General features: G+C 46.6%; 1 protein-coding gene across 2 annotated transcripts; it reads right to left on the minus strand.

Moving 5' to 3' along the window:
• Positions 1–2,903: 2,903 nt before the first annotated feature.
• On the minus strand, positions 2,904–26,279 carry smad7 (SMAD family member 7). Of its 2 annotated transcripts, none has more exons than XM_029708495.1 (4): positions 24,711–26,279; positions 23,547–23,600; positions 18,760–18,822; positions 2,904–3,823 (listed from the first exon to the last, which is right to left on the minus strand). In XM_029708495.1, exons 1-4 carry the CDS (start codon positions 25,177–25,179, stop codon positions 3,285–3,287), a joined length of 1,125 nt encoding a protein of 374 aa, XP_029564355.1. In that variant the 5' UTR covers positions 25,180–26,279; the 3' UTR covers positions 2,904–3,284. The 2 variants fall into 2 exon arrangements, with proteins under 2 accessions (XP_029564355.1, XP_029564354.1); XM_029708494.1 differs by having other exon boundaries at positions 18,760–18,831.
• Between the last annotated feature and the right edge of the window lie 540 nt (positions 26,280–26,819).

Consider the following 26,819-nt stretch of genomic DNA (forward strand, 5'->3'; position numbering starts at 1 on the left):
AACACTAGAGATCACTCCAGTCTCCACAGATTTGGGAAATCTGCATTTTGTTTTTTTGCCCCTAATTTGTGGAACAATATACAGATTTCACTGCAGCTAGATGTACTGGTGCCACTATGGCAGTTACAGTTATTGATTGAGGACCTCTACGTATTTGAATGTGAATGCTTTTATTAAATGTTTCTTTTTGTTTATTGTGCTGAATTATATTGCTTTATACACGTATGTTTTATTCTGTTTTTATTGTAATGTGTACAGGGCTCTCTTGCAAAATTGATTTTTAATCTCAATGTGACTCCGTTTAAATAGAGGTTAAATAAAATACATAAATCAAATGGTGGTGGCAGCATCATGCTGTGGGGATGTTTTTCAGTGGCAGGGAGACTAGTCAGGGTTGAGGCAAAGATAAACGGAGCAAAGTAAAGAGAGATCCTTAATGAAAACCTGCTGCAGGGCACTCAGACTGGGGCGAAGGTTCACCTTCCAACAGGACAACAACCCTAAGCACACAGCCAAGACAACGCAGGAGTGGCTTCGGGACAAGTCTCTGAATGTCCTTGAGCGGCCCAGCCAAAGGCCGGACTTGAACCCGATCGAACATCTCTGCTGAGACCTGAAAATAGCCGTGCAGCAATGCTCCCCATCCAACCTGACAGAGCTTGAGAGGATCTGTAGAGATGAATGGGAGGAACTCCCGAAATACAGGTGTGCCACGGTTGTAGTCATACCCAAGAAGACTTGCTGCTGTAAGGTGCTCAAAAAAGTACTGAGTAAATGGTCTGAATACTCATGTAAATGTGATATTTTTTATGAATTAAAAATGTAAAAAGTTTTTGCTTTGTCATTATGGGGTGTGTAGATTTTAAAAATCTATTTTATAATAAGGCTGTATCGTAACAAAATGTGGAAAAAGTCAAGAGTCTGAATACTTTCCGAAGGCACTGTAAATCCGGGGCACTCAAATTAGTATGATATCTTACGTTTTATATGGTTAAATGAGACAGAAGGTTACTTAAGGCAAAAATGAAAGGTGGGAGGGTGGGCTAGAAATGTGTGTTTTCTCCTACACTTGAATTTAATTTTGTTTTTATTTCAGGCAGTGTAGGCTACCGTTTGTTTTGGAGAAATGTGTGTTTTTTCCTACACTTGAATTTAATTTAGTTTTTATTTCAGGCAGTGTAGGCTACAGTTTGTTTTGGAGAATGTGTTTTCTCCTACACTTGAATTTAATTTCTTCACTTCCACAGCTGTATAGCACATTTGTGCAAATTTGAATCTGCTGAACCAATCTATGAGTCTCAACTTGTAACTCTGAAAGTCCTTCATTAGTGTTTCTCTCTTTGTAAAGAGACTCTCAGAGTCATTAAGTTCTCTTTTAGCTGAAGGAAAACACTAATTACATGCCATCTGTTAGCTAGGAGCCGGGCACACACACACACACAAGTTAGAGAGAGCTGGGCAGCCGGCACAGCCCTGCATGCTGTTGTGTTGGTTGTCAGACTGCTCTGCCAGCCAGACACAGACAGTGTTTTAAGTGCCTGTTACTTTTATAGGCTCCTGTATGTCATTATTATAGCTTCCTTCCTGTGATGTCATCAGAGCAGAGGGGTATACTATGATTGAAACTAGATCTACTCAGGGTTTTCTAAACCTAGCCAGCTTCACATTCCAGCTCAGGCTTCATCCGTACTATGACGGTGGATATTGTTCGACCACCTGCCGCTAACTCTAGCATGCTTGTAAACTGCGCGTGCATGTCGCACGTGGCTCTCCGAACTCTTCACTGAGGCAATACTGAAACATCAATCCATGGGCGTGTCAGTGGCACACTTTTCATTTGTTCATTCGGCAGACTATGGGTATTTCAAAAATAAGCTTGTTGAAATGCATCTTCATTGTATTACTTATTGTTAATGCCGCATTTGGTGTGCTTATCAACGCACATGCGTGTTTTTTCCACCACTCCTATCGATAAAATAATTGTATTAATACACACGTTTTACTGTGTGTGAAGTTAGAAATGCATTCTGTCATTACTAAATGTTTGACGTGATAGGTATTTTAACATGTCTATTTTCGTACACAAAACGTATTCGAATATTATCAGTTGTCTTCCTCAAATGAAGAGGACGATGACTCAATGTTTGCGTGATGACGCAGTTTTTGCGAGAGGGAGGGAATCTTATTTCATTGGTCCTCAACTCAGCGGCGCAGACACTTCATTCTGGCTAAATGGAGTTCAGAGAACGATCTATAGGAGGACGGGCTCGTTGTAATGGCTGGAATGGAATAAGTTCCATTTGTTCCATTCCAGCCGTTACAATGAGCCCGTCCTCCAATAGCTCCTCCACCAGCCTCTGATATGAAGTTATCCTTTCTATGTTCTGAAGGATTCGTTGCCATAGAAATAACCTGGCTACGGTAAGGTACCAGTTATCCCGAGTTCTCCTCAAACCAGGTACGTAGTATAGGGCTTTGATTGGTTAATAAGAGAGGAAGGAGAGAACATTAATTCTTCAGAAAACAACAAGTAGAAGAAGAGAAAAAGCCCCAACAAGCATTTAAGAAGAGGGTGACAGACAGAGATGTGAGTTTAGGCTGTGTTAAATTACTGTAAATGGCACAATGGCTGTAAAACCATATAGAAAATAAACCATTTGTTGACGTTGTTTACAATGACAAGGTTAGGCAGGTGGATTGTGTCATGTTGGATAGGGGTCTGTCAATATTTAGTTGCCTTACAACATCCAAATGCCAAATTAAGTGGTAACTGACAATTGTAGTGCATGTTAGCTACTCATTTCAGCCTCTTTTGGTCCTACAGTGGAAGACATTATCATATAAGAACATTTGCATTTTCCTTGGTACCTACAGAACACCCACAGCAAATAAAAGCCAGTAGAAACATTTATTTGTATTTTTATTTTGGCATTTCTTTGTTTGCATTTATATTAAGCAAAGTGCATCTTATTTAATTTTTTCTCATCAACACATTGCACAATACATAAATAATGATGCATATAAAACGTCTTCATATTTACAAGTAATAATATATTTATATATAACATAAAATACATTTGTCGCTTTTTATTTCACTTTAATTCAATCTTAGAGTAATTTGTCATATTAAACAAGTTCATTGGGGGTTTGTTTGTCTCTTCTTTTTTCTTTAAACATCTTAATTTTTTTAAACCTCTGTCTTCTGGGGGGAAAAAAAGCATAAGTAAGGGCTAGTCCGTGTCCTCGGTTCACTCCTCGGGAGAGGAAGGTTAAATCCATTGCTGCTATCGGTTGTTGAATATAACCTCCAACCAACATGGGCAGCTACTAATAAACTGTCTTGTGTAGCACTGGCCCCAGCCCTTCACAAAGCTGATCTGTACAGTAAACCCAGTCCTCGGCTGCTGTGTGAACTCGTGATCATTAGGCCTCTGCAGGCTGTCTGCCTTCTCAAAGTCAAAGGCCTTTATGGAGAAGCCGGGGAACACTTTATGCACCAGTAAAGTCCGCGAGTCGGGATTGTCCAGTGTGGCCGACTTGATAAAGATGGGGTAGCAGCTGCGGTTGTACACCCACACCCCGTCGTCCTCGCGACTCAGCTGGATGCCGTAGCCGATCTTGGTCCGCACCATCTGAACTAGCGGGCTCTTGTTGTCGGAGCTGAGCTGGCCCAGGCAGAAGCCGTTCCCCTGAGGTAGGTCGTAGAAGATGTCCAAGGAGGGCTCCTGGACTGAGTAGAGGCGCCCCACGCGGGTCTTCTCCTCCCAGTACGCGACCACACACCAGTGGGATCTGTCACCCGACTCCTGGAGAGCTTGGGAATCTATAAGAGGAGAGAAACAGAGAGGATGGTTACAACACTGGACTGAAGATACAACAGTTGAAAAATAACATATTTTACTCATTTAAAAGGAGTAATTCATAAGGAAAGATGATAGGACAGATAAGGATAGAGGGATAAAAGGCGAGATGAGGGTAGAAAATAGAGGGGAAGCAGACTGGCCAAGATTGACTTCCATTAGTGAGTCCACAGGAAAACAAATCTGTCTTTTTACCAGCATGGTGATGCAGTGGCAGAGAGCTAGGAGAGGAATTCTTATCAACAACTACTCAAGAAAAGTAATGATGCAAGGGAGATAAAAGACAAACAAAACTGTTTTACAACTTCCAACTCTGACTAAATACTGTAGACATTTCACAATATGTTCAACTACAAAGCACCTATGAGTCAAAAGTACAATCAATATCACAGTGCACAAAGGAAAAATGTTACTTTCGGCTGCCAAATACCGCTTGTTGCATCCTTCATTTCACAATAATCATCCGAGAAAACAGTACCGAAATTTCTGGAATTCGCACAAGAAAAGCAACCAGCCCAAGCACCAGGGCACACACACACACACACACACACACACGTGCACACGCACACAGCCATCCAAACCCTGTTTATACAAGCCTTAATGGTTATCTTCGGTCTGGAGCCTTGTATTTTCCTTACAGGCCAACTAACAATGTGCTGGCGTCAAGTGGACGGTAAATCTGTCCTAATCATTGTTTTATGGCCGTTCCCTCATTCCACCAGAGGAAATTATAAGTAATAGGTTTAATATCCAAGAGAGGGGAACCATGAAGAAATTTGGCCTATCTTTGAAAGGCAGTATAAAACCATGCTAGGACAAGGGCTGTGTCTTGAATGTCCCCCTATTCCCTTTACAGTGCACTACTTTTGGTAGTGAACTATAGGGAATAGGGTGCCATTTGGGAGGCAGACTATGAGAGCTGCTCTCCTCTCCACTCTGCGCATAGGAATGGGTTTGATTAAAGGAGAGAGAGGGGGCCAATAAAACACACAGCAACGAGAAGCAGCAGTGACTCAAAAGTGCAAGTCTTCATTCCCAAGTACAGCAGCACAGTACATGAGGTAAAGAAGTTCCTTTAGAGGAAAACTAAGTGGTCTTCAGCAGAAAGGTGCAGAAAAAGCTGTAAATGGACAAGAACGGCAGCTACGTGACTGGTTGAAAAGCTACGCCTCTCAGAATGTCTAGAGTTTCCCACCGAGCGTAAAGAGTGTATTGTTCAGCTCTGGTTTCCCTCCGACCCCCTTAGCGCGCCTCCCATCTCTATCCCCATCCCTGCCTCCATATCTCTATCCCACAGAAACCTGACTCCTAAGCAGGGGAGGGGGATTCAGCCAGGCAGAGAGGGAGGGGGATTCAGCCAGGCAGAGAGGGAGGGGGATTCAGCCAGGCAGAGAGGGAGGGGGATTCAGCCAGGCAGAGAGGGAGGGGTATTCAGCCAGGCAGAGAGGGAGGGGGATTCAGCCAGGCAGAGAGGGAGAGGGATTCAGCCAGGCAGAGAGGGAGGGGGATTCAGCCAGGCAGAGAGGGAGAGGGATTCAGCCAGGCAGAGAGGGAGGGGAATTCAGCCAGGCAGAGAGGGAGAGGGATTCAGCCAGGCAGAGAGGGAGGGGGATTCAGCCAGGCAGAGAGGGAGGGGGATTCAGCCAGGCAGAGAGGGAGGGGGATTCAGCCAGGCAGAGAGGGAGGGGGATTCAGCCAGGCAGAGAGGGAGAGGGATTCAGCCAGGCAGAGAGGGAGGGGGATTCAGCCAGGCAGAGAGGGAGGGGGATTCAGACAGGCAGAGAGGGAGGGGGATTCAGCCAGGCAGAGAGGGAGGGGGAGAGCGAGAAAGAGCAAAGGAAAAAATGGGAGGGCTTTTTTTCACAAATTTACTTTTGCATCTCAACTTCCTCTCAATTCTTATACCACCATGGCCTAATTACAAACAAACCTATAAAGTATAAAATGGCAGAGGACTGACAGTAAACTATTTACACAGATACACACACACACAAAGACACACACACACACACACACACACACACACACACACACACACACACACACACACACACACACACACACACACACACACACACACACACACACACACACACACACACACACACACACACACACACACACACGTTCAGCAATTATTCAGCGTTGTAGCCTATCCTCTGAGAAAGTCAGACTTTCAGTGGTTAAAAGTTAACTAGGAAAAAGAAAAAATCTGGAACAGAGCCCCCTCACAGTCATTTTGCTCCCCCCCAATCCTTTCATCTTTCTGGGCCGGCAGAGTGTACCCAGTAATTTGGGCAGCAACCCCTTCAGAGGAACCAGAGCCGAAGCAGAGCAGAGAGAACTGTACAGTTATGTTAAGTATCTTAATATGCATCCCAAATGACACCCTATTCCCTACATAGTGCACTACTTTTGACCAGAGCCCTGGTCAAAAGTAGTGCACCATATAGGGAAAAGTGTGCCAATTTGTGTATGCACACAGTCTGGTCTGGCCTCCTCAGGCTGCTCTGCTATACTACAGGCCTGCTATTAACTCAGCATCTAGGCTGCGACTGAAATGGCACCCTTTTCACTACTTTTTACTAGGGTCCATTGGGTCCTGGTCAAAAGTAGGGATACTATATAGGGCAGGGCGCTCCAACCCTGTTCCTGGAGAGCTACCGTCCTGTAGGTGTTCACTCCAACCCTGTTCCTGGAGAGGTACTGTCCTGTAGGTGTTCAATCCAATCCTGTTCCTGGACAGTAGCTCTCCAGGAACAGGGTTGGAGTGAAAACCTACAGGACGGTAGCTCTCCGGGAACAGGGTTGGAGTGAAAACCTACAGGACGGTAGCTCTCCGGGAACAGGGTTGGAGTGCCTTGATATAGGGAATAGGGTGCCATTTCGGACGCAGTTCCAGGCCTCATTAAGAACTAGTGGGGAAAAAAGGAAAAGACAACACTAGGGAGGTGAAAACATTTATTCCATAAAATTACGGGCCGTTCGCTTTGAAGTCAGCCAATGGAAGGCCGAGGGGAATTATTGTAAATCCACCTAGCTAGCTCCCCAGCTATTAGGGACAAAGTTAGTATTTACATTTGATCAAAAAAAGCATTCCTCAAACCGACTGAAGAGAAAAGACTGAGAAAAGAGGCATAAAAGGTGAGGAGGCCGCTATTATGTGTCTGTGTGTCGGTGTGTATGTGCGCTCGTTCGTGTGTGCCATCTTAAAGGCCTCAAAGTTAATATTCTCATTGTTGCTTGGATGTGAGTGACTCGAGGCAAAGCTCTTAGAGCGCACCTGTGGGCTGTGCTCTCTACTCTTCCCTGCTCTTTCCCTCGCTCTCTCTCCCACGCTAAACCCCCCTTCCTTTCCTCTGTGTTTTTTATTCCAGAGAGAGAGAGAGAGAGAGAGAGAGAGCCAGAGAGAGAGAGAGAGACTGGGCTGGCTGGCGTCGGAGGTCATTACACGGCTGCTTGTCTGAGCCTGTCATCACAGCCTGAAACCACTGAGGTATTCATCACACAACTACACACACTACAGAGACAGAGGTAGGGAGGGACTAGAGAGAGGGAGAGATAAAAGGGCCCCTACTCCTGCAGTTCTGTGTCCTACTCAAACACACACACACACACACACTCTCTTCACAAGTGAACACAAAAGTGAACCCACACTTCACAGTCTTTCCACCATAGAAATACAATTACAACACTAGCATCCATCTCTGGGCCTGCTGTCACTGACTACAGTACAACCCAGGGAAAACATACAGGGAAAGTATGTGTCTGTCCAGCTAACTTTCAGTCCCCAGGGCTCTCTATGTATCAGTCGAAACTATGTCACCCTGGAAGGGTCAGACACTTCCCTTCCATCCCGCCCGCTGTTTGGCTGTCTTTTGTTGCATTGCTGTGGCGATGACAGTGGCAGCGGAGGGGCCTTTTTTAAAGTGGCTTGCTGCCTGTCGGGCGGCAGGGCTGGCCGACTGACAGCCACCCTAATGACAGCATTATAATGCATTCCAAAGTAACAGTGTTAGATAAGAGCATTACTGATCTGAGGGCTGGAACACCGAGAGACAGAGAGAGGGGCCAAGCCTCTAGTACACAGCCACGACAAAGCTATGCCTAAAACCATCCAACACACACTGGTTTCAACACAACTACTAATCTATAGTTAACCATAACAGACTATTACAAGATGGCCACTAAGCTACAGCTAACCATAACACAGCCATGACAAAGTTACAGCTAAAACCAACCAACTACTAAGCTTCAGTTAACCGTAACAAGCTAGTTGTTAAAACACAACAACCACAAACACAGAGTCAGTAACAGTAAGACAGAGCCGCTAAGGTTAGCAACACCATCTAGAGACAGTCTACAGTAATGATTAACAGCTAAAACGGTGCTAGCTAACACCCTTAACGGACTGTTGCAAGTTGCTACCACAACACAAAAACAAAGCTACGGCAGTGCAGTGACACTAAGGCTAACTGACGAACAGGGTGGACACACAGCAGTTTGAAAGCCTGCCTCCATCCGTGGGACACACACACACACACACACACACACACACACGCGCGTGCGCACACACACACACACACACACACACACAGCCTAGTCCTGAGAGGAGTGTGTTCACAGCTTGTTCTGACAAACAGCAGGCTCACCCGAAATGAAAAAGAAATGGCACTGCACACAGAGAGACCTGGCTGACATGAGCCTCGCAGAGTTCCTAAAACACACAGGCCCTTTCCATGGCATACACACCACTCACAACCAGGCTGAAACACATTCCGATTTCTCCCGTGCGTTAGGAGAACACATCTACTGACACAAGAGAAAAACGATGGACCTCCAGCAGAGTGTGTGTGTGTGTGTGTGTGTGTGTGTGTGTGTGTGTGTGTGTGTGTGTGTGTGTGAAAGAATGCTGAGGGCCTCAGCCTTCTTTTTCTCTCTGTCTCTCCCATGGGGCCTGTGGTTGTTTCCCCGTGTTGCATATATGCAGACTATGTCTAATTCCCCTGACTGTCCGTCTGTCAGGCACTGTGACACAGTGGCTGTAGTGCCGTCTATATGTATGCACAGCCAGGGTTTTTTCCTCTCTAGAGGGGAGGCAGACAGGCAGGCAGGAAAACAAACACACACACAGGGAGAGAGTCAGAGAGGGCCTGCCGTCAGCATGACCACAGAGAGGCAGATAAATTACAGCCCTGAGCTCCGGCCGGTGGCAGCCCTCCTTCTTCCTTCTCTCTGTCTCCCTCCTTTCCTCCCTCCTTCTTCCAGACTGTAGGACAGGCTCCGCTCTGCCTTTCTCTGCTCTGCTCTGGGCCCAGGAGGGACATTTCAAACCTCGCCAACACCAGAGCACTGCTTCCACTTACTCTCCCTCCCTCTTTTTCTCTCTCTACCACTCTCTCTCTCTCTCTGCTTTCTTCTTCTCTCCTACTGCAGTAGAGCAGAGTACAGCTCTCTCCTTTTTATCTCCCTCTCTCTCTGTGCATGCTGTTTTTTGTTGTCGTAGGCTGGCGTCATTTCAAACGGGTCGGTCTGAAGGGTACAGAGTGGAACAGAGAGGAACAGAGGGGGAGCAGGGCACGTTACCCCCCCCTCCTCTTCTACCCCACCCCTCCACTCTAACCAAAATAAACGATATACTCTGAAAAACAAAGGGTGTATCCCAAATGACACCCTATTGCCTACATGGTAAGGTAGTGCACTATATAGGGAGTAGGTTGCCATTTGGGACACAGGCAAATACTTGCGTGGCTGTCTCAAGTCCCCTCCTATCTACATGAAGATTACTAGGCTAGGCTGGCTGCTGCCATCTGCTCCAAGGCTCTTTGTTTGGCCTGTTTTCTGGGCTAGCCCCCGTTCTTATAGACTCAGGTAGATGGTCTAGAATAATGTCAATACATACTCAGGCTAGGTAATGGAGTTGTTTTAGCCTGGTTTAAACCATCAATCTTCACAAAACCACAAGCTCACGGGCCTATGTACATTTTTATTGTTTTTTTTAAAGTAGACAAAACTAAAATGATATCACAGTTTTATATTTATCTTACACTAAAAAGACAAGATTACAAGCTAGTAGGAAAGGCATACAGGTCTATATCACCAACGAGACTGCAGAAAAGGAAGCTCTCTCTTTCACAACTTTGAAAGAAGCATGTTCTTTCAGTCCGCTCTCTTCAACCCCCCCCCCTGTGGATTACCCTTCTAATTGCTCCGTGCTTTACAGTCCACGGTAGCCAGCTGTAGCTGAGACTTTTGGGCAGCGGAGGAAGAGGCGAGGGGAAGAGAGAGTGAGGAGGGGGAGGGGGAGGAGAGAGACCGGAGACAGCGAGCATAGCAGACTGGAAAAGTGAATGATTAATTCTGTCTGACTCCACACTCCGTTCATTACTATTTCTGGATGTCTACACAAACACACACACTGCGAGACACACACGCGTGCACGCGCGCACACACACACAAACACCTGAGGCGTACACACACACACCGACTCCATACTGGCACCCTGTGTATATAGCAAAGTTATCGCTACTCATTGTTTATTTATTCCTCATGTTATTATTTCTCAATTATTTCTCTGTTTTTCTTCTCTCTGCGTTGTTGGGAAGTAAGCATTTCACTGTTAGTCTACACCTGTTGTTTACGATGCACGTGACAAACACCATTTGATTTGAGGCGCACACAAACATACACACACCACAGGAGGCTGCTGAGGGGAGGACGGCTCATAATAATGGCAGAAATGGAGTGGATGGAATGAACCATGTGCTTGATACATTTGATACAATTTCCACTGATTTCGCTCGAGCCATTACCACGAGCCCATACTCTCCAAATACGGTGCCGCCAACCACCTGAGACACACAGAAGCATTTTGTCTTTTTTTTTTCACTTGCTGTTTAACCTTCAAAATGTGAGTACACACTATCAACATTGGTAAATACAGAGACGACACCTGAGAATGAGTTCTTGTTTAGCCTGGTTTTTCAGGCACCCTTTTCTCTCTCTCTCTCTCTCTCTCTCTCTCTCTCGCTCTCTCCACGGAGGGGAGGAGGCGTCTTTGTCTTTCAGTCAGGCAGTCATAGTCTCAACACCCTGCTCAGCCTGGGGCAAGTCTATTCCAGGGGTCACAGGTCACGACAATACATTCATTTCTGTGTTCTCTTCTTTTCTGTTGCCTGCCTGGCCTCCTCTGTCTCCGTCTGTCTCTTCCTCTGTTTGACTACAGCTGAACTGACTTTAACGAAAGGAAAGGCTGCGTACTTTGTCAATCTTAAAACGATCTAGTAGACTGGCGCGTATAGATTTCTGAGCACACACAAACAACACAAGTGACCTTTTAGGTCCTATAGTTCTTATAAAGTTGGCTTTGTTCTATGTCTTGTGCAGATATACAAAACAATTTATCGTCACAATACACAAGTGATCGACTATCCTAACTATAGGAGACATTCAGTGCTTGAGAGGTGGAGTCACGTCAGTACAGTCACTGGAGCGAATGGCCCAGCTAGCCGGCTGACATAATTATAGGACCATAACTTAATAATAATAATTCAGAGGCTCGGCAAGATCCAAGAAGAATATGGTTCTCACACTCACAGGCCAGAAGACAGGCCAAACACACACACACACACACACACACACACACACACGCACAGACACTCTGTGGAAGCTCTCGAGCGGCTCCAGGGCGGGGCATGCAGAGTTATTACCCTTCTATAAATGCTATCTTTTTCCTGAGGCATCAACCCCTCTGACAGCAGCAAAATCTCAAGAGGCATTCCCTCCCCAGCAATTAGCCAAGGTAAACTCCAGCCAGTCTAAACACAACAGACGAGGATAGGAGGAGAGAAGGAGAGGACTGGCTCTACTGACCTAGGGCTGGGGAGAGAGAGAGAGAGAGGTAAAGAGAAGAGGGAGAGAGAGGGCGTGAGAGAGAGGGAGAGAGAGGGCGTGAGTGTCTGAGTGACATCGGCACTAGTATGATGTTCTTGAGTGAGAGAGAAAGAAAGAGGAAGGGGGAAAGAGAGAGAGAGAGAGAGAGAGAGAGAGAGAGAGAGAGAAAGAGAGAGAGAGCGTGACAGTGTTGATCTGTTTACTGGGCCCTGTCCTGTTCCCATAGGGTGCCAATGAAGGGGGAAATGTCTAATTAGGGAAGAAGTATTACATAACAGGGAAGATGTCAGCAGCTCTTTCCTCCAGTCCAGAAAGTCTGTCCATACAGACATACGAGCCCAATTCGCAGGAAGGGGACACGAGTGGCTGCACATACACAAAGGGGGGGGGGGGGACATGTAGCTAGTGTTTCTAACTTATTTATAAATCTGAACAAATGCGTACAATAAATCAAAAAAAGAACTAGTACACAGCAACGACAGGGACACATCTTCTCAGAGAGGGAACTAGAGTCCTGCTTTTATCATTACTCCACAGGCCAACCCAGAGGTCACTTATGTGATGATCACAGGAATTTCAGTCTACTTCCTGAATTGACTGGATTGAAATGAAATTGACCCCAAACCTGCTCCATGTATCCAGTCCCATGCTGGGCCAGTGCTGTCAGTCAAACTAGTATTCCTCAGAACTATATTCAGGATGTGCAGCCTTCCCCATGCCAGAGCCTTGCTCTCTAACCAGACCCCTCTCTCTGTAACAATTATTTCTACTTCCACCACGACAAACCCACCACCCGGCCCCATCCTAGTTCCTATACCCCCGCAGCCTCAGTCACAATACCCCTGCCCTTCCCTTCCTACCCCGGCTGGCTAACTGATTTATTATTCCAACACTACATCATTTGTGAGGCAGGGAGGTGTACCCCTCCTGCCCTTCTCTGCCCCCCCCCCCCCGGCCTAGACGTCCCTGAGCGACAGAGTAAACAAACACTGCAGGGTGGAGAAGGAGACAGTGCTGGGCGTGCAGGCAGGCATGATGATATCATCATGGGTCCTTCACCCCACCACAGAGATGCCCAGAGCAGGGCTCGACTAGAACCCTGTCCCTCTGACACCGCTGTAGCCGTAGCGACACAGACAGAACAACCGGCAGCATTGTTCTACATCAGGATGTCAGGGATCTCCGTGGGAACCAAACCGGCGCCAGGCTACGCTGCCACGGCAACGACCATAGCGCTGCCTGCCAGGCAACCAGTCAGGCCAGTTGGGCACTAAAAAACGATTTGTTGATGTTTTAAAAGCATAACTGATTATTAAATACTATCCGTGGTACATTTATGTGGTTTAGGGTTAGGGCAGATCTATGAGTTCCCTTGAAACACAGCCACTTCCTAGAGACCTGGGCATAGGTACGTGGATGGGACAGAGACCGTACTGTCTGTCATGCAGGCAGGCAGGGGCGCTGGTACCCGGACATCTGCTGTAACCAACCAGCTTTACTGACGGATTACACATGAATGGTCTGGCTGGCTGTGGTTGGAAATAGCAGAGATCTCTCTCTCTACCTCACTCTCCCTCCACCTCTCTCTTTGTGGCTAGGGGACTGGCGGTGGCGAACAAACACACCAGGGAGAAGGAATGTTCCCCTCTCTCTTTTGATCATCTTCACATAATGAGTTATGTGAAAAGCCGCTGCCTTCGAGCCGCCGAGGCCAAACAATGGCCACCTTGTTCCCTGCCGCCCTCCCACCAACTCTCTCTCGGAACACTACACAGCTACATAACCAAGTCCCACCCTAACCTTTCACTCTTCTCTGCCTGCCCAAAAGGTACAACCGGAAAAAGAAACACCCCAGTGAAAAACTCTCTACCCAGGAAAAACTCTCACACAACTAAAGGCAGAGGTAGAACTCTGTCAACTCTGTCCGGCGCCCCTCAAGCCTAGAGCAAAGGAATCTGCCTGAACTGGAGGAGGAAACGTTGAGGGTAATAAATATAGTTGAGGTTAGGGTTGGAGATGGGGATAGGGGCCTTACAGAACAGTCACAGAGTGGGTTTGTGTGATTTCCTGGGGGCCCAGCCTGAGCCTGGGCATTTACTACTAATGTGTAGAGAGCCTGAACTAAACTAAATGCCTGGCCATGTAGAATAACTGGACTGGTTTTCCTCTTCAATCCTCCCCCTCTCACAGTTTTTCAGATTCATGCACCATAATGACAGTGGGTGGGGAACCGTGGACGGCCAGAACCAAATTAACTCCCCGCCCGCCAAGAGAACTCCTTGGCCGCAGCTCTTGGAGAGGAAGTGGAAAGTAATGAAAGTTCCTCGCTCAGCGCAGCTCAGTCAACTGAGAAACACACAGGTCGCCTTCCAAATGGCAACCTATTCCCTGTATAGTGCACTACTTTTGACCAGAGACCTACGCGGTCAAAGTAGTGCACTATAAAGGGAATAGGTTGCCATTTGGGACGCACTCACCGAGGAGAGGGCTGTTTTGAAATTACAGAGAGAGAAAGAACTGCTTCTCCTTTGACCCTGCCTTTTCCCCTCTCTGCAAGTAAGAAAAACAAAGGAGAGAAATAAAATAAGTTTGGGGATTGAACTGAAAAGCTAGAGAAGGTTGAAGTCAAGATGTTTGGCCATTTGATTAATCAGGGATCTCTCTAAACTGTGACGAACTGGGTGTTCTGTTCAGCCTAACTCTCTCCCTCTTTCGTTTTACTGACTGACCGTCTTCAATGTTTGCTTTCCATTCACAGGAGGCCACCCTCATCTCCCTCCCTGTTCATTGCCTTTTCCTCAAACACATGAGGTAATTTCCTGTGACTGCCTGCCCTTTCCTTCTCAGTTAACCCAAACAAGACAGGAATTGAACTAACGGGGGACCGTAGACTGTGGCTGCTCTGTTGGAGCTGTTCTCTGGAGAGTTTCACCTCCACCACCTCACCTCTCAGAGTGGGGCCTGGGGACAATAAAGAGCTAGCTGACCACGCAGAGACTGAGAATGTGGCATAGTGGGAAAGGACTGAGAGAGGAGAGGTATAGGCTGGAAGACTTAAACATTGAAGGTAAGATGGAAAGAGAAAAGGTACAGACTGAGTAGGTTTTTATACTTTAGTACCGTAATACCAAGTACTAACATAGTACCGAGAGACAGGCTACTACAGCCTGGGTCACTCAGTCGGTCTTCACGGTCAACTTGACGGTCGGAAGAAGAAACCCCATTAAAATGTTACCAGAGTCACCTAGCATATTCCTTATGTTAAGTGGCTAATAGCCAGTTCAGAGGGGCTAGGGGCTGGGTTCGCTAGCTAACAGTTTAATAATATACTTCAACCTAAATTTAACTTGCTGAGAAGAGGAAGCTAGGCTAGCGCCTGTGTGACAGTAGGCCGACATCCAGTGTGTGTGTGTGTGTGTGTGTGTGTGTGTGCGCGCGCCCTGTCAGCCAGCCAGCCAATGTCCCTGTGTGGGTCATTCTATCCCATCGTCTGACGGCCAAGGCCATGGCCTGTCACACACACACACACACACACACACACACACACACACACACACACACACACACACACACACACACACACACACACACACACACAGCATGCCTGTCAGCTCAGCGCCACCACAGCAGAGCAGTGAGCCAGAAGGATCCGGTTACACCAGGCACTCCGGGGTCATTCCTAGCCGGCACCAGCCAGGCATGCCACCTCCGGCTTTGAACCCGACCCCCACCACTACTCACACGCACAGAGTCCCAGCCACTCACGACACAGACCCATCGAATATAGAGGAGATACAACACCTAACCCCGCCCCCCCCGACCCTGTCGCCCACAGACAAAGTCATATGCCCCCCCCCCCCCAGCACTCCTCCCGCGCAGTCCACCAAGGACAGGAGATAGAACAGCTTGCCCCCCTGTGACCTGACTGTGTCCACCCTCCCCACCCAAGTCTCACGCACCCACAGGAGATACAGTACGTACAACACCTAACCCTTTCCTCACCTCCACCTCACTGTCTACACCGCATCTGGGCCAGCCTCCACCACCTTCTCCTCATCACCCCCGTTTCCCGATGCTTGGCGCCCGCCCCAATGCGCACACTATGAATCCCCAATAGTCGCCATACCATTACTGTACTATAAAGCACTTTGTGACATCTGCTGATGTAAAAAGGGTTTTATAAATACATTTGATTGATTACTATGCCCCCCCCCCACCCACCCACTCAGGAAGGTCCCTCCCTGCATCCACATCCCCAAACGAATATTTTAAACACTTCAGCCATGAATATTACTTTAAAATACAACAATCCCAAACTAAACACAAAACACAAAGCCCACCCTGACTGGGGCAGGGGACCTGTCTGTGCCAGGAGAAGAACCATGAGTAGGAGGAGGAGGAACTGGAACAGAGAGACAGGGGCCAACAGATACAAAAGAACAGACCCACTACTATGGCCAAATTCTGGTCTCTTGTCCATCCGGGACTCGTGACCCTCTGTCCTAGCCTCCGGGCCCAATCCTGGCCCAGCCCCGGCCCACTGCCAGTCTCTCCGGCCATCCCTGGCTCGCCTCCCTCTGCTCCACTCAGATGACGTGCTAGAGGAGGCTTTAATGTTCCTAGTCTGGCAGGCAGCCTAGTTTGCATTTGTGCTTGTCACTGTCACATTGAGGTTAACTCCTTAATAACCCTGCTTTCCAGGACAACAGAAGGCCGAGGTTAGGGAACAGGGACGAGTCTGGGGCCTCGGGGCCTCCCACCAGAATATATTCCTAACCAGTGCAGACCAGCTCCACAGATAATCTATAGCAGAGGACTATTCTGTCTCACCATCCTGAACCTGAGCCAGCCAGACCACAAAGGTGGAGAGAGAAAGACAGAGAGAGGATTTGCTATTGCTCTTTATCCCGCATTGTTTTTTTCCCTCTTCGTTAGCTTTTTATTTTATTTAACCTTTACTTAACTAGGCCAGTTACGAACAAATTCTTATTTACAATGACTGCCTGGACCAGCCAAACCCGGACGACGCTGGGCCAATTGTGCGCCACCCTATGGGACTCCCAATCACGTCCGATTGTAAAACAGCCTGGATTCGAACCAGGGTGTCTGTAGTGACGCGTCTAGCTGCGCCACTCGGGAGCCCCAAGTGATTTCTTTCAAGTATTTAATTGACGGCGTGTGCTGCCAAAATATTGTTTAGTTCACAAATATTTTGTCAATATCTAGAACCTTAACTTCAGATGGTTGCAAAATGATTTTGTGTTTTTTTATTTAGGAATATAAAAGCTTAACGTGTGAGATACTCAGGCAATCGTCATTGAATGTCATATTCCAATTTCAATAGGCTGTGTACTGTATGTGTGTATAACAGCAATACCATCCTCCTCCCACCCTTTTTCTTCTGTAAATACGTCTGGAGCGCAACATAAAAAGGGCAAAGTGAGTGAATTAAAAGGTCAACATGGAGCCTCCAGGAGGGGCATGTTTCTTTTGTGAGAGCCCCGGGGGGAGCACAGTTTTCTTCCCTTGCCAGAGAAATCAAATCCTTGGCTCCAGGCACCCAGGCCCTTTCCTCCCTCACTCCCTCCCTCCCTGCCGCCCCCCTTCCCTCCCCTCACTGAGCCCCATTCACCAGGGCTGGCCGCCCTGCATTGGCTCAACCAGGAAGGAAAACAGGGGAGGGGTGCATGCCTGAGGGAGGAGAAGAGGAGGGAGAGGAGGAGAGGGGATTAGCTAGTTAGACTCCGGTCTAGGATTTCACAGTTTTGCACTGGGGTTCTAAGAAACAGGCTAAAAACCTCTCCACAACAGAGAGACAGAGAGCTGCGCTTTTCTGTTTCAGGAGGCTTTGTTTGCTCTGTGTTTATACACTCAGCCAGACAGCCAGCCCAGCTTACAATCTAAGTCCCCAATCTAAAAAGCCCCTATCTGGAGACTGCTGACCCTCCCCCTCCGTCCCTCCAAGCCAACACCAGCTCCTCTCCTAAACAAAGGAGGGAAAAAAATACGCAGTGAATGAGCTAAGCACCCCAACCAACTGACATAAAAAACCTTTAAAGTCTCCGTAATGAGAAACATCTGAACGAGAGCGAGAGAGAGAAAGCACAGCTAGGCTGGAGGAGTGAATTCTTTATTTTTTTCCCCTCTTTCTTTCACCCCCTCATCCACCCTCCACCTCATAAACACTATGTTATCCGCTTGCCTCTGGGTGGAGGGCGAGATGGAGAGAGACGTGAGAAAGGTGGTACAGCCTACAGGATCATGGGAGAAAATGTAAGACTTAAAGAGGCCGTCCAAAAACACCTCCCTCCCTCAGGTACAGAATATACTATTATTACCGGAGGGAAAGAGAGAGACAGAGAGAGAGACAGAGAGAGCAGTAACACAGGTTAATAAGGGTAGCAGACCTCCCCTGCTAGCTGAGTGCATTGTGTTCAGAATAACGTGGAGTCGACCCCATGACCAGCCAACCTTAAGCAACCTTTAAGCAGCTTGCATGTCTGTGTTCATGTTCACATGGAGGGTATAGTAATGACAGGGCTTCATCCAGCTTTAGATGCTGTGGCCCCATCCACTGATGACACGATTATCGCCTCACAAAATGTATACACACACACACGCACACACACACACACACACGACGTAACATCTCAGCTCAGATCCTCATCCAAGGCAAAATCAAGAAGAGTGCAAACACATGCACACACTATACAGCGCTCTCTAAAGCAAACAGCGTTTTTTTTTCTCTGTTTGGATTACGTTAAACAAAACAGCATGAGGGAAAATGAAAGGAGGAACAGAGAAGAACGCTTGTTCAAAGAGCCGGGAGGAATTTATGTGGATTGGATCTCTAGAAACACGCCTCCCTTCTTTTATTACAGCGAAGAGGGGAAGTAGGGGCCCCTCCAACCAGCCACTGCATCATGACAGAGCGAGAGAGAGGGAGGATGGGCGGGACAGAGAAAGAAAGAAAGAGAAAAATAAAAACCACAGGCTTGCGTCTTACCTGAGAGCCCCACGGGGGCCGAGTAGGTAGTTCCTCCAGTCTCAGTGGATGAAGGCCCCGAGTCTAGAGAATCTGAACGAAGAGAGAGAGAGAGAGAGAGAGAGAGAGAAAAGTGTGTGTGTGTGTTAGAACGAGAGATCAACCACAGTGTGAGCAGAGAGAGCAGCTGTGAGAAGCTGTCAATCACACGGTGAAATCAATGCCTAATGAAGACACTGGACCACTGAGCTCTGGGAGTCACTCAGTCAGTACAGACAGCTAGCCAGGAGCACTACTAATAACCTCACACATCCACACACACAGCTCACTCCTGCGCACTACCTCCCTGCACTTCTTTCTGGTGAAATGACCCCAAAATACACCAGTGTTAGATACATATTTTTTGTAGTTTGTCGTTTTTTTGTAATTGTACAGTATTTCAGACTGAACATTTGATAGCACAATAATATGACACAAAACAAAAGAGATCAGATTCTTAACATGCTAGTTAATGGATAGTAACATCACTAAAGTAGGCGATATCTCAGAGACACATCGAGTCTTAGCAGCCCTTCATCAGATATGAATAGTAGTGACTACTAAAGCGGGAGGCCTGCCCTGTGACGGCCTTCAACACTAGCCACCACTAATCCCATAATCCTCAGCAGTCTTCACTCAGAGAGACAACTAGAGCGGCCATGTTGGAGCAGAGAGAGGGAGAGAGGCATAGAGAGGGAGGGGGGCTGGCAGAGGCTCTGACGACAGGCTCTGGCAGGTCTCGACACACACATACAGCACTTAAAACATACAGCAGTACCCCTGCTCTGTTCCTTCTCCCAGTCCCAACCCCGTAAAACCAACCACTCCTCCCAACACAATCACATTTTCCCTTTTCCTCAAACTTTCTAAGAGGCCCAGAATAAATAAATGCCTGGCTTGGAGGGAAAAGAAGGCGTTGACTTGAAAAACATGTTTGACTCCACTGCAGCCTAGCACTACTTCACTTATCAGAGCCTGGTTGTGGCCCAAAATGGCACCCTATTCACTAGATAGTGCACTACCTTTGACCAGAGCCCTATGGGACTCCCTACGGGCCCTGGTCAAAAGTGCACTACATTGGGAAACGGGTGCTATTTAGGACACTGTCAGACCTAGTCTCTAATAGGAATATGCCGTTTAGCAGGATACACTCCATCAAACCCAAAACAATGAACGAAACAGGAAATAGCCCCAGCCTTAAACTGTGAATAACGCATTTTCTTAATGGCATACTAGCCAACAGAGGAAACTCTTGCTCCCTCTCCTCTCCTCCTTGGTCCCCCCCCCCCGTTCCTGCTAAGATCAACCCCCTGTGTTCTTGTGGTGGCGTCACCAAAAGGAGATGTAGCAGCAAGGGAGATGGGCATTACACTTTTATGTAGTGTTTATAGCTCCTCTATATAGTGTAATAACTTTTCTATGTAGCATTATTCATTGGTCTATAAGACTACTACCGACGCATCGGTCTGCGTGAGTCAGTAATGAATCTGTTCGAATATGTGGACTGTGTCTCAGCCTCCATAGGATCCAAAAGACTCAGTCAAAACGGTACTGCGGTCAACCTAACGAGATACAGGGCCACGGTCAAGCAGCCTGCCTCTCTTTCATGGCTGTCCAGGAGGCAGGCCTGGTTTCCTGGGCACGGTTCACCACAGCACCGGGGCTGAGGTGGAGCTAGTCCAGACCCAAAACCTGGAAGACCTACTGAGAGAAAGATGGAGGGGGTGGGGGGGGGAGAGATGTAGATAGAAAGTCACAGGGACAGGGTGTAAAACAGATAGAAACAGAAAATGTGGGGAAAAGAGTGTGGGAAAGAGGTGAACAGAGTGATTTAAAGTAAGTGACAGAGAGAGGGAGAGCGTGAGATAAAAAAGAGAGGCAGGCAGCTAGCGTTTTACGCCGGCAGCTTTGATACTGACCATTTTTTGGGGCAGTGTGGAGAGACAGGCTGACACCTTCATCTGAATCCTGTTCCTTAAACAACTTCTCTCTCTCTGTCCTTCTCTCCCTCACACACACACTCTCCTGTTCAGATTTACGCACGCAGCAACTGAAACACACACCGCTGACCTCCCTTTGATGTGTTTTTTTGTTTTTTTGTATAGCCGAATGATTATAGCAGAAACTTCAGACATTGGAATCATCAATGCACTACTAAGCCCTCATTATTGACTGACTATTGATCATCTGCTGCTCATGTCCTGTTGGCAAGCTGTCCACACACACACTCAGACTTGCAGTGCCTCTGACATGGCAGTGAGTCTATTGAACTTGGCCCGCGACCGACCAGCTCCTACCTGGGTCCAGTGAGGACTGTCTGCCTGTCTGTCTGCCTGTCTGCCTTCCTGTCTCTCGAGAGGATCCTTGTCCTCATTGTACATGGCTGGTTTCTGCTGGTCAAGGACACAAGCCTGACAACATCCTGCTCCTAACCTCAGCGGAGTCAACGTTTACATACACACACAGTACAACCCAAGACCAGGCAGAGGAAGAAAAAAAACGTTCTACTACGCACACCTATACCTCTCATTATAAGTGTTATATATGCAGGTACACACTGTAGTGGCCCTCCATCATTGTGTTGTGGGAGAAAAGCCATGTGGTATTCCTCCTGTTGTGGCGTGATGAGGCAGGACATTGCTATGCAGACCAGACCACCATGTAATCCAGTAAGATGTTAGCATGGTAATGTGGCCTGTGAAACAAATTGTGGTGAGGAGTCAGAGGACTAAATAGAGCTGGAGTGGACACGCGCGCGGGCGCGGGCGTGCACACAGACACACGGAAGAGGAGAGGAGTCAGAGCCTATATAGAGTGGGAGGACTGGATAACTGACAGCTCCCTTGGCCCAGAGGGAATACCCCATGTCTGTCTGTCAGGCATCTCCTCTGTCCTCTACATCTAGGCTCAGTGTGTGTGTGTGTGTGTGTGTGTGTGTGTGTGTGTGTGTCTGCTATCCCTCCGCAGCCCAGCCACGCTCCACTCCATTGTCCTATTAATATCTGTCCTCTCTCACACTCTTTAGTTTCCCTCTTTCTCTGCTATATTAACATAGGCTGAACCCTCGAAGAATCGCAGCTGCACATTACTTCCTTTCTTTCCCTATGTTCAATCAAAGGCACTTTCTCCTTCTCTGCCGCTGCTGTTGGGGAAACTTCTGCTGCTTCCTGCTCTATTGTTTCACTGGGCTTTTCCTCCCTCTCTTTTTCCAGTTTTCCTCGGTCTCTCTTTCTTCTTTCCTCCTCACCACAACCAGATGAGCGACTAGTGTGTGTGTGTGTGTGTCGTTCTCTCATTGGGGACATGGCGTGTTCATCCACATCCCTCACTGAGAAGCGGCACTCCAAAAAGAGCAACGGAAGTGTAGTAAACGGTTAATGGAGCCCTACAAGCATCCTCACAGGAAGCTGCCTCCCAAACGATGTCTTCCTACCCCCGGGACCCTATTACCTCTATAGTGCATCGAAAAAATGTTTTAAAGTAGTGTACAATGTAGGGAACAGCGTCGTATTTGGAACGTCCCCTCTGTGCGGCCTGATCGGAGCCATGCGGGAAACCTAAAAACCGTCTGATTCATAAAAAGGAGTGACTCACTCACAGCCGCCGCCAAAACACTTCAACTCACGACCTCGTCCTCGCTTAACTCAACGTTGTCTCTTGATTCTCTGTCTATTAAACGATGAACATTTATCTAATGGTTTCATTTCAACGTTAAACACACACCTGAAATCTATTTGACCATAGTAGAGCTGGCTATAAGGATCCATTCCATATCAGGCATGGATGAGATCCATGATAGACTACTGCATCAACACACACAGCAATTCAATAACTCCCAACTTCCCTTTTTTGGCAGACACTTCCTTCTAAAATGGCTCACAGACTAAACCACAGGCCTGCATACACACACGAGAGATCCGAACATACACACACGCACACGTGACACTCCCAAACCCTCAGCTGTAATCTACAGTCAGAATAATTCAACAGATAAAACAGGGCTCCAGAAATCTTTGTCTTTTCCCCTTGTGTGATCCACATCTCCCCCTAAACTGTCTCCCTTCACCGCAGATGGCACCACCCCCTCACAGCGTGTGCATCGTGCGCGTGTGTGATTGTTGGTGTGTAACCTCCCTGCGTGTGTCTCCTCTCTCTCTGTCCTCTGGTGCCAATGCTGTTTATCTGTCCTGCCAGGTCATCCCCTCCAGCCAAAAGTTTGTGCAGACAGACAGCCACTGCAGAGCTGGTGCCGGTCTGGAATGGGCCCTGGCCTTGGCTACCTGCCATTCTATTACAGGGCCCTGATCGGCACTGGGCTGCATGGCGCGGGCAGGCATGCCACTCTCAGTCTGACTACCATCATAAATCAAAACAGAGTAGGGAGCATTTCCATATACACACAGAGCAGAACTCAATGCATCTAATAGTGTGAATGACTGAGCCAGTATGAGGCTTCCTTTTCACTAGTGTCATAATAACATGTTGTTTAGAAATTCCTAGGCAAAAGTATAATGTTGTTGTTATAACTTGTGTTTAACCTATAATAAGTTCTAAGCCTATAATATGCCTTTTAATTTCTACAAATGGAATATAACTATAATGTTCATGGTAATGAAGTGGAAACGACGTTGATTAAACCAGTGTATGCCCAGTGGGTATGCTCATTGGAAAAATACAAACACAACCAGAAACCTCAACATATGTAGCCTACATTCAAGAAACATTCACGAGAAACGACTTTAAAAACAGAAAGTAAGAATAAAACTCACCGGGTGGTTTAAGAAAGTCCATTGGATATCGGGAATAAGGCGGAGGGGGAGACTCTGAAAATGAAATGAAAGAAGAAGGCATGAGAAAAAGGGTCCAGGGGAAGATAGAAACTTACGATAACAGTTTGCATTCTTTTGGAAAACTGTTTGTGTTAGCAGTGAGGGTTGGAGGCAGGGCAGGCAGCAAGGCTGCGATTGCCTTGATATCTGGTGGAGAGATAAACAGGGGGCGCCTGGCGCCAGCCTCCAGGCGACTATCTGACTAGGCTCCGACTCAGGCTGAGGGAGATACGGGTCTCTTTTGGCTCACAACAGAACAGGACACTCCAATCGGAATCGCTGCCGGGCTGGCTGCAAGCAAACTAACTTGGTCCAGACTGACTGTCAAATACACAAGATAGTCTACATGAAAGGCTAGGTCATTTAAAATAGTTCAACATTGTCTAGGTCTCTTGTGTGTTATATTATAGGCCTGTTGTTAGTAGTAGTTCTGACATGAAAACAAAGTTCAATCAAGTAGATTTTTTTATGAGACAGTGGGAGAACTTGGGAAAGCACATTTAACATGTGTAGTAGGCCTTACATTATAAACATAATATAAACATATAGGCCTTTTTGAATTCTTTATAAGCTTTTCCATTTCGATGTTAAAGCAAAAAAACAAATATATAAATGCAATTAAAAAACAATAACTAGGCCAAGCTTTGCCAAACCAATAATGAGATGACATAATATAATAGACTGCTTGTTATAAATGAATAAGGACATAAATGTAATTACAATTGCTTCGACCTTTGTAATCTCTGCATTACTTGTGAGGAGTCATTCAAAGCAAATCTAGATTTGTATTATATCCCAGATAGATAAATAATAAAACGAGGGACTACTGCCATATGGTCATGACGTGATGATGCTGATAAAACTGTTCTAACGTCACACCAACCAAGTCTGACCTATGCTATTGCAATAGACACCACCGGTAAATTGTGTCAACATGTCTGGCAAAGTGACATGCCAATCAATTTACCCACATTTAATATATAATAGTGAAACAGATACACCATGCATATAATTAGCAATAACTGATGTTTTTTTTCTTCATGTTATTATTATTATTATTATTATTTTTTTTTAAACATTTACGGTCCGTGTATGTTAACTTACCGAGTTCGCAAAGCCTGCTCATGTGGTGAGGATTGCAGCAAACGAGTTCTGGGTTAATTTTCCCATAGGATTCACAGCAAGATAGCCTTTTTAATTCCGAGCAATGCCTGAGGTCCGACCACCGGAACACTTTGTAGAGCAGCAAGGGGAGGGAATAAGACTGCTGACCCAGTTTGGTGTCCACTTTGCTGGGTAGGAGCAGGCAGGGGCTCCGTGCACCCCCCTTTGACTCCACCGCTTGCAAGAGCCCCTCTAATTGTTTCTCTTTGATTTTTTTCAGTATCGAGTGGGTCAGGGCTTTCAATTCAGCCTCCGTTCCGGCGCTAGTTTTCCCGGCAACCTTCGTCGATTTACCCATACAGCAACCCCCGGATCCATGCGTTCGTGTATCCGCCTCCCCGTCGCCCTCGACGGGCGCACGGCTCCTCCAGAGTCGCCGGACGAGCCCCGTTCGTTTGGTCCTAAACATGCGGGACGAAAAGAGGGTTTCCCGGCTAAAAAACGAGCATGATGTCCGCAAATCATGAAGATTCCGGGATCCAAGTCCAGGCAACGACAAGCAGCCTGAGATATTATTATGGAGAAACCGGGAGGTGGAGAAGCAAAGAAAATCTGTAGCATACGCCAGTCTAATTTTCTCAAAACTAAACCCCCCCCAAAAAAAAAAAAAATATCAAGGCTCCTGCCGTGATAGTAACCTTCTCTGTAAGGAGAAATTAACCATCACCTTAACGGTATTATAACACTATACTAGTCCTGCTACTAATATACAGCTATATCGAAACATAAACCTTAATGTCAATGTAGGAACGCTAAGCATCTAGAATACAAAATAGCAGCATAGGGAAATTGTTACAATGTAGAGCTAGGCTACTGTGAACATTAAATGCTACATTCGTCCCATTCCATCAGTATGCTATGTATAAAGAAAAACATCGTAACATTACTTTGCGCGTATGGTTATGAGTAGGATTTTTTTTATGGTATTCTGAGCCAGTAGGCTAAATATCCTAGTAAAATACTAGAATGATATATCCATGGGAGAAAAAAAACGAAGCTCGCCCGTTTTCTTTAGAAAATAAATAATCCACACAACCCTTGATCCGACAGCAACAAAAAAAAGGCTTTAACAAAGGCCAGTGTCTATGTTTTATCCTCTATCTTCTAAATATCATAACCGTCTGCACAGGATGTGATCTTCAATATAGATTTGGACGTTACGAGAGAAGGAAAGGATCCTCCAAACAGATCCAAAGCGAATGAGCAAATCCAAAACTGGAGCCGCTGAAGTGCCAGACAGAAATCTACCCCGAGAGTAGAGTAGTTGCGTTTCCGATTGAATACCGAACAGAGTCTTGATTACAAGAATTACCTACAGCCTATATTTCGAAATATCCCATGATAAATTAATCCAGCCACTTTTTTGAATGCATTTCTGTAGTCTGAGGAGTAAAGTGAGTTTGAGCTTGACAAAGAAGTGATGCGATCTTCAGAAAAAGGTCTGCGAATGACTCGAATAGCTCAAGTGCCCTTGCCTTCTCTCACTCGCTATCTCTTTCTGACTCTCTGTGCTCTTAGCCGTGTCTCCAGTGCGCATTGGCGCGCCCCGTCACGTGGTTGTCTAGACACCCTGTCGCTTAAAAAAAATGATTGTCTTGCGCAAACAAGAGATCAAGTAGCTTACATGCAGAGAAATCGTTGGGCGAGGAAAAGTTTCAATTTCCAGAAGTTACAAAGTAACAAAATGTAAAAACAAGGCGAAAAGATAACGTTGGGGGAAAAAAAAATATGGAGCTAGAATGGCTATTTTACTATATAAATGAAACACACACTCTCTCTCGCACTCTCTGAAAGAGAGATAAGGGTTGCCTCGGGGTAATATTTGAGCAAACATTATTTGTTTTACCTTTTATTTACTTTGCGCCATATGATCACATTAATGCAGTGGGCATAAATATAAATAGGCTAACTATGACTGACACTGATCATAATAGTAGGCTAATAATAATAATAATAACACAACACATAATAATATTGTTGGTATTATAATAACAACAATCAGAATACAGCCATATTGTTGTTGTTATTAGGCTATTATTATTATTATTA

Source organism: Salmo trutta, chromosome 23 (genome assembly GCF_901001165.1).
Source record: "Salmo trutta chromosome 23, fSalTru1.1, whole genome shotgun sequence".
In the NCBI taxonomy this organism is placed as follows: domain Eukaryota; kingdom Metazoa; phylum Chordata; class Actinopteri; order Salmoniformes; family Salmonidae; genus Salmo; species Salmo trutta.

Bases quoted from the DNA above. Each gene is read 5' to 3' on its own strand.
- smad7 (XM_029708494.1), bottom strand. From the start codon at position 25,179: ATGTTTAGGACCAAACGAACGGGGCTCGTCCGGCGACTCTGGAGGAGC. The intron at 23,601-24,710 runs GTAAGTTAACAT...TTTCATTTTCAG, and splicing joins GAGCAGGCTTTGCGAACTCG to AGTCTCCCCCTCCGCCTTAT. The intron at 18,832-23,546 runs GTGAGTTTTATT...CTCTTCGTTCAG, and splicing joins GGACTTTCTTAAACCACCCG to ATTCTCTAGACTCGGGGCCT.